The following is an 8,880-nucleotide window of genomic DNA, read 5'->3' as shown; positions in this document are numbered from 1 at the left end:
TGAACCTGCCCCATTAGCACCATGATGCATGCATTGGCAGGGCCCATGCTTTCAGAGAAATCTGTGTCCATGTCCTGATCACTCACGTGACCGCGCTGACGTCACCTCCTCGCCCGGTATCACTTTGCCAGGTTCTGGTGCTGCATATACTGCTGGATAATGCGTGTGGTGTTTAATGTGCTCCTAATTGCCAAAGTGAGCTGAGCGGCCTCCATGCTTGCCTTGGTATGGCGTCCGCACAGAAAAAAGGCGCGGAACGATTGTCTGCCGTTGCTCTGACGGAGGGAGGGGCAACTGACGACACGGCTTACAGGGTTGGCTTCAGGGAGCTAAAATCAACAAAGGGGGTGGCTGTACATCAAGGAGTATTTCAGGCAGGACTTCACGGAGGGTTCCAATAAGAAATGGTGCACCTAAGTTAATCGTTCTTATTGGAACAAGGAGGTTAGCCTGGCCTCTGATTGATACATGGCTAGATTTACCTCGCTGCACCTTCTCTGTGAGTGACTGCAGTGTGACCTAGAGGAATGAGTCCCCTAGACAGGGGAGGGGGGGAAGCAAATGAGTACAAAACAAATCTGGTCTATTTCTTGTTTTGATCCACTCCATCTATCTTTTACATCTTTGGCTGGCAGCAGATGGTGCAGAAGGACTGCATGCCATCCACATCTCATGGCTGCTCGGCAGAAGATGGTACAGTACGACTGCTAGCCATCCTCATCTCTTGCCTGCCTGGCAGAAGATGGTACAATACGACTACTAGCAATCCTCATCTCTTGCCTGCCTGGCAGAAGATGGTACAGTACGACTGCTAGCAGTCCGTATCGCCTGCCTGCTCACCATAAGACGGTTCAATAGGACTGACTGCAGGACTAAAGAGAATGACCTGGTCAAGTCACTCCAAATTTAGTCCCTGCGCCCATGTCTGCCCAGGCGCTCCCGGCCGACGTGGCCAGGAGCACCTCGGACATGACGATGACGGCTACCAGTCGTACTGTACCGTCTGCTGCCACAAGGCAAGGGGTTGCTGCTACTGTGTAGCAATGCCGTACCGCGTCTGCCAGCACCCAGGAGACATAGGGTGACGGTTACCTGAGCGGGCTCCATGCTTGCCGTGGTATGGCGTCTGCACAGGTAACTCAGGAAAAAAGGCGCGAAATGATTGTCTGCCCTTGCTTTCACGGAGGGAGGGAGGGAACGGGGGCCTGACGATATGTACCCAGAACCACCCGCGACAATGTTTTAGCCCCATCAGGCATTGGGATCTCAACCCAGAATTCCAATGGGCAGCGGAGACTGCGGGAACTGTGGGATAGCTACCCACAGTGCAACGCTCCAGAAGTCGACTCTAGCCTCGGTACTGTGGAAGCACTCTGCCGAGTTAATGCACTTAATGCACTTAGAGCATTTTCTGTGGGGACACACACACTCGAATATATAAAACCGATTTCTAAAAAAACGACTTCTATAAATTCAACCTTATTCCATAGTGTAGACATACCCTAAGGTGCCATAAGTACTCCTTTTCTTCTTCTGTGTGACAAGACATCCCTGATTTCAAGTGGAATGCTCCAAAGACCCTTTTTCCCACCCCCTCCGGTTGAAAGTGGATTACAAATCTATGAACCCCCCTCCTTAGCTACAGGAGGATTAGCACAGTCCAACAGCTGCCCCCCTCCTCCCCCCCGCACACAGAGGTCTGCTGGCAGGCTCAGAATAATCCAACCCCCACCCCCGTTAGAACCCGCCACAAACGCCTCTGACCCCGCGGCTACAGGTCCGACAGCACGGTCTGACCCGCAGGGACAAGGCAGAGGTAGACCCCTAGAACTGCAGGAGGAACAGAACATTCCATACGCATCCCCGCGGATTAGAACGTTCCAAACCCCTCCACCACCCCTCAGGTGCAAGAAGGAATAGAACCTTCCGCTGCCCCCATCATGCGGGGGGGTAAACTCCTACCATTCCCCTCCACCCGCTTAAGGGCCAGGCAGAATATTCCAAACACCCGCGGGGGGGGAGCGCCCTACAGGCACAATGAAATCGCCCTGGTTCCCTCCTCTCCCGCTAGCAGTGACCCCGCAACCCTAGAATTCTGACATCCCGGAAGCTCGTTACGGGAAGCCCCGCCTTCTTCGTGACGTCATCCCCTGGGGGGCTTGGGCCAATGGGTATCCGAGTTGGGTCTGGGAGGACGGCAGTGACCCGTACTGCCTGTACAGGACGGGATCGGGAATATGGTCCAGGCCTGGGCTGACGCCGCTACTTAGCGAATGGGTGAGCGGGACCCGTACCGTGGCTGGGCTGTGAGGGAGGCGGCGGGGAGGGTGGGGGCTCCCCAGGAGTGTCAAGGAACTGGGTGGGGGGTCGGTCAGGGCCGGACTGGGGCTGCTTGCGGCTCCTCTCGCCCCAGGGCCCCTCCTCGTACACTCTTCACACCCCACCCCCCCCGTCCGATAACGTGTTGGGGCTGCAGGCCCCACAGACTCCCCCCTTGCCGCCCCGGGTGTTTCTGTGCGGGTCCCCGAGCCGGTTCTGCTGGGCCCGCTCGGGGCGGCGCGCGCGTTGGGTGGGGCGAGCGTGCTGGTGAGGAGCCAGTCGAGCAGACCCTCCGCGGTGGCCGTTGAGACGGTCCGTTAACTGGCCCCGTGACCCCGGCGGAGCCGGGAGCAGAGCGGCAGCCCCGGGCCGGGCAGGGGGAGGATAGGAGGTGTCTGGCAAGCGCCCGCTCGGCCGCCGCGCTGTCCCGCCCGCTGATCGTGCCCGGAGCTGGGGAGCGCTGCCCCGGCGGGCGGGTGCCCGGTGAACTGAGCTAACGGCGTTTTTACTAGTGCTCCCGCTAGCTCTGCCGATGTCCTGACTTCCCCGGCGCGCCTGCACGGGGAGCCGGAGCCTGCAGCCCCGTGGCGTGGGTTTAAAAGGCGACATGACTGCACGCTTGCCAGCCCTTTTTTCCTGTCCCCTCAAACTACTTCTTAATTATTCTGGTCTTTCCATCACATTCAGAAAGGCAGACGTGTAATGCCTGGAAAGAGGCGGCCTGTGACGTCCTCTTCTACTCCTATTTATAACCCAATCCCTGACATAAATGAAATGGCAGCCTAGTTTGGCACCAAAATACCCTCTAAGATAACTTAATGCCAGCATTCATACTGCTTTCATAACAGCCAATAATAAAATGCTACAAGCGACTCGGACACATTGTATGCAAGGTGTAATTAGGTTAGAGGATTTTTTAGTGCTCTGAAAGGGTGATCCTGTAGAGTGAGTGGGAAGCTGACCTGGGAGTTGCAAGGCATTGGTTCTGTTCCCAGTTCTGCTGCTTGCCTGCTGTGTGGCCTTGGGTAAATCAGTTTGCTTCTTTGTACCTGTTTTCCCATATATGAAATGGGATTAGCTGTGCTTTGACTTCCTTTATAAAGCTCTCTGACCTTTTCAGAGGAAAAGTGCAAGGATAAGAGACAAGTATGATACTTTTTAATATAGGTAACTGAACTGAAATACACTATATGATGAGGTTGGGGGGAGAGAATGGAAATTTAAATGTTTTAAATCTCTAACCAAATCAAGAGAGCACAGAATTGAAAATGGAGATACTTTCCTTCCAGTAATCTATTAATAAAAAACAAAGCTTCATTATTTAACTACAAATCTGAAAATAAGAGCTTTTTCTCTAAGGTGGTGTACAGTTTTTCCTTCTATATGCTGTATCTACTTAAGGATAACAAATTTGTATGATTCTACTCTGGGTGAAATTGGTACTATTGTAATCAACTAGCCTTCTGCCTACATCCACTACCTACTCTTTTTAACATTGGAGAGCTAGTACCACCATATGAAAGGTAACTGATTTTTTTTCTGCCCCCCTTCTTATAAATAAAACTGTTGTTTGCTGATGGATGAGCCCAAAAGAACAAACTTGACTTTCAAATACAAGATTGAATATCTAGGGCTGGTAGTTAGAAAACATTTTTTTATTTGTAAACTGAATAGATTAATCCCTATTGGTGACTTCAAGTTCAAAACGTGTGCTGTTTTTTACATAGTTTAAAGTCTGAAAAGTGACTGCAGTTTACAGAAAGTTATCTGTATAGTACATATGTTATCTCATAAAAAGTGTTGAGATCTGCAGTATAGGGATATAATAGTAGTTTAATTATGTTCCTTAATTTATTGCAAACAAAAATTTAGTGTAATTGACTTCAGTTTGACCAGTTTTTAAGGTATTGGTAATCACTGACTTTTTTCATTATGTCACTACTGAGATACTATAGGAAAACGTTAGATGACTACAGCATGTTCCCTTTAAAGGAGCTGAAGGAGACAAACTAAAGAACAATCTTGTGGTAGAAAAGGCAAAAACACTGCTTGATACACATTTGCCACATGTTGATTTGATACTTACAATGTGAAATGGGTTTAAGATTCCACCATGAGGTGTAAGGCAAGTGTGTGTGTTGCAGGCGGGGGATGTATGTCTGTATTTATCAGTGAACTCAATCTATTTGAATATATATTCTTTATAATAATACCAAGAAAATTTATAGAAAAACAACTTTGCGGTAGCACTTAGGAGATTGTCCAGAAAAGTTGAAATGACATTTATATTCTTATTTGAATTCATGAAAAGTTGTCAGAACGTTTACATTCTTATTTGAGCAAACAAGGAAAATAGATCAGTTGGCTAGTAATGGTAACATAACAGCTTGATCCCTTGCTTGTTAGGCAGACAGAGCTGTGAAAGCAATTTGTGAGGCCCTTGGAATCATCACTTCTTTGATATCTTTTTCCTTTTCCTTTCTTGTCATTTTGTGGCTGACTGAAATAAGTTAGGAAATCTCTTTTTGTGCAGCAGTTTGGGACAATCTAGTATGTATTGTGGACAAGCAAAATGTAATTGCTTCCTGTCACGCACTGCTGATCTGCACTTAAGACGCCTGTGTTTCTCTGCTGACCAATCAGTTCTGCTCAACACTGAAAATGAAAACTGGCCTTCCCTAGGTTTTGTTCACTGGGCCCTCTACTTGCTAAATTCTCCCTCGAGTTTTCTAGTATCACATTATTTATAGAGTGCACATGTTGGACTTTTGTATGTCCTTGACTTGTGAAGTGCACATTAGGAAGCAACTGCTGAACAGTGCCATTTATTGTACATGGGGAAACTAAGGTGGAAGGTCAGTCTTTTTCAGATGTACCAGTCAGTCAAAATTGTACCCAAAATTGTAAGTAGAAGTCAGATCAGAAGCTTGTGTGGTTGCTTCTCGTCACCAATCCCAGAAACAACATAGACCAATGTTTCTTTTTGTCCAAATTGAGTTTGTGGATAAGAGGCAGCAACAGCAGTGTCTCTGTTCTCCTCATCCCCAGCATAAAGCCTTAAAGCCACAGAGCAGGATGGATTGATTTTAATCAGAGCAAATTAAATCACTGATTTTAACCATGATTTCAATCAGCAAGCAGGAAACCTTGATTTAAATTATTTAAACTTTAATCTTGTTTTGCATTTCTACTTTTTGATTATTCTCTTAAAGAGAGGTTGACTCTCTGTTGTTAACCGATAAAACACGTTGAACTAATTATAGTCTTTACACTAAATACTTTTTTGTTAACCAGGAGGATACTCTATCTATATAGTTATATATCTTAACATACATCTATTCAGATTCTTGTCTTACTTTTTTATGTTAGATAATGCTGAATGATGCATTTCCTATTTATTAGATTAATTTTTTTGTTCAAGCTCTATTTGTATGGAAATTGGAATTCAATTAAAAATGCGCAAACTTTTTTTATTAAATAAAACTTAAATGCGCTGGATACATATTTTTTCTTATTAAAACGTGATTTGCATTTACAATTGATTTATTAAACGAAAAGTATTATGCATCTTGAATTGAGCTGAAGACCGTGTCCTCCATGAGTTTAGAGCTAATAGATTTTATCTTATACCTAGTTTTTATTCATAGAATGGAAAAAATAAAACAATCTTTCCTATGTTTTCAACTCACAGTTGGTTTTATTTGAGCAAACAGGTCGTTGAGCTGTACTAGTGGAATAAGCAGAAATGAAGAAAATAATCTTTTTGTACAGGCAGAAGAGGCTATTGCTGTCAAAAGCTGGTTTAGCTCTTCAACAAACTCTTGTTCCTTGTGCTTAGCCAGTGACTTCCACCAGTTCAGTGCTTTGACTTTCTTTAAAACTTGGCAGCAAACATGTACTACTTAATCTTTTGAAATTATTTTAGTAGTTATAGTTAGGTGAAGCTTTGACATAGATTGTCATAATTTCAAATTTAATATTAAATAGTTTTATTTTAAATTTTTAACAGAAAAAATCTGATGATTTTATTTTTTACCCATCCTGGAGCAGAGGCTCTATCACAAACCCATATTCACTTAAGCATCTTCTCCCTTTCCACCCCAGTCTTTTAACAAGAAAGCATGGTCTCTGAATCTAGAGTGGTGTTTGGTTTTTCAAGTGGTGAGAAAAGTACGTAACAAGTAATAAGTGAACTGAATGACAAAACATAAGTCCAACCATGGAAGATACATACAAGATGTCTAGTGTTCAACACAACTTTATTTTTAAAGACTTAATTTTTAATTTAAAAAAAAAGGCAGCCAAATTGCTTTTTGGGCATGTAACTTTAACATTCAGAGGACCATTAATAAATCATTTTAAAAAAATTTAAATTAAAAAATTCTAACATGGACTACAATAACAGGTTTGCTGATGCAGAAGCTAGTAATTTCAGCCATTCTCATGAGAGAAGATAGCCTTAACATCTAAGATTGTGGGTAATGAATGGGTGGGAGAATCTTTTTGGGGACATGGAGAAATCCTTGCCAGTTGCCTGGATTCAGGTAAGCACTGAGTCATTATAATTATGAAGCAGTAATCCAGTGGAATCACAAATTGCTTGTTTCACTACTGATTTGAAACTACTAACTTCTGTCTCCATGTTCCTCAAAAATAGTTTGTCACTATTTACGACTTTCCTTAAGGTTAAATGTACCTGAAAATTTGTGTACTAGATATACTTGAAAAAAATAGGTTGTAATTGAAGCAATGTTACTTATTAATTTTGTTAGCTTTGAGGCCTCATCGTACCCCTTTTGAAATCAATGAGGAGGTTGCTGCTCGCTTTAGTGAGAGCAGCACTGATCATGATAGACCTGTTTCTCTATTGCCTTTTTACACTTATGCAAAACAAGTCGGGGGGTGAGGGGGAGAGACAATACTGTTCTGATTTGGTAGTGTTTTATAGCCCCTTCCAGGGTGGATTTGATTTAAATCACTAGTCAGGAAGACTCAATTTAATCATGGATTTCTACATAAGAAGTGCATTCTTGTTGGTTGGTATAACCTTAATACGTATTCTTCACAACTCAGAGATAGATGTAGGTTTCATTTTTAGAAGGTACACACTATACATTTTTTAAGTGATTTATTTTGAAAACTTTTCAGATTAGTTTTACAGCTATATCATTCCTTTTCTGATTGTTTGGTTATTTCATTTACCAAAGGTAACTGAAGAAGATATTTATGAAGTCACTGGGAGGTGAACTATCTCCAAATCAACAGGTTAATCGTTAATAGTTGAAGGATTTTCTTGCCATGCTGTATTAGGAGGAGAACATCACCAGACAAACATTTACATTGTTTTATTTAACTAAAACAACAACATTATGTATTCTGGATTTTTTTTCTTCAACAGCAAACATAATATTTTAACAAAACAAGCATATGAATTTTTGAGTTTAGTTAAATATTCAGGTTTTTTAAAATCAGGTTAGGGTTTGTTAAAATTGTTTTTAACTAAAATAGTTAAATGAAATATTAAAAAAAAAACACAAAAATTAAATAGACTGTGTCAGCCAGGTCAACATGAGAAACTTAACATATTGTCTTCTGTAGCTAACTCAGTCATCTTCACCTTCATTTTCCTGTTTGTTCATAATCTGGAAAAGAAAAACAAGCTTTCCTGCTTTTTCAGGTCCCAAACAGTTTCTCAATTTGGAATGAATTAGTTCAAAGGAAGAAAATATTCTTTCTACACTGGCAGAAGAAGCTATTGCTGACTTTCTTTGAAACATCATCAGCAGACATATTTCTTGAATGGTTCTTATTCCCAAATTGGATCTCTTTCCACCTGCTGCCATTATAGGTTTTCCCTTCTAGTGAGAGAATGGTATGGTAGATCTCAATTCAACAAAGGCTGCACTGAGAAAGACATCAAGACTTCTGGAATATGCTGCTCAAACAGTTTAACTTTTGTTTCTACTGCCTGCCCCTCCCTTCTCACATTTATCTCCAGACTTCTTTTCCTTGTCCAGCTCTATTCCGCCCCCAACAATCTTCTATTCATTGAATTTTTTGAAACTTTGCACTTTTAGAGAGAGGTAAGGGATTGACTCTGTGTACACAAATTTGCAGAGGGACAATACAGTTGAGGTCTGTTATTTCTCACCTCTATATATTTTGTAATTTATTTATTTAAAAACATTTTTGCTATTAACCATCATGTTATCTCTGGAAACACAAATCCACAGTTTGAGAACTGCAAAACTTAGCATCTCTGATGGTATCTTCTAGACTGAGCACTGAATCCCATAGGGTAGATAGAAAGATTAACCTAAATAATCTATACAGAAGCCCCTGGAACCCTACAAAATTGGGTCCCTAATCCATGAACTATTGGAACTCATTTACAAAACTTTTCTTAAACATTACATGAATATATTGTCTCATACTATAGAATTAGAATTTATAATCCCTATTCCATGATGAGATATCTTTGAGCTATAATGTATCTTTATCTTTAGGTTTTTTCCTCAAAAAGCATTTTATCAAAAAAATCCAATTTTAAATTTAGATCTG

At 42.3% G+C, this 8,880-nt stretch overlaps 1 protein-coding gene across 1 annotated transcript in view; it reads left to right on the top strand.

Moving 5' to 3' along the window:
* Positions 1-2,142: 2,142 nt before the first annotated feature.
* IL6ST (interleukin 6 cytokine family signal transducer) overlaps positions 2,143-8,880 on the top strand; it is a 63,134-nt gene continuing 56,396 nt past the window's right edge. The window contains exon 1 of the mRNA XM_048851831.2: positions 2,143-2,277. Coding sequence (XP_048707788.2) covers positions 2,274-2,277 — 4 coding nt within the window. The 5' untranslated portion in view covers positions 2,143-2,273. The remainder of the gene's footprint in view (positions 2,278-8,880) is intronic.

Source organism: Caretta caretta, chromosome 5 (assembly GCF_965140235.1).
Source record: "Caretta caretta isolate rCarCar2 chromosome 5, rCarCar1.hap1, whole genome shotgun sequence".
Classification (NCBI taxonomy): domain Eukaryota; kingdom Metazoa; phylum Chordata; order Testudines; family Cheloniidae; genus Caretta; species Caretta caretta.
Note: the sequence above shows the minus strand (reverse complement) of the source record. Positions and strands in the feature narration are given on the sequence as shown.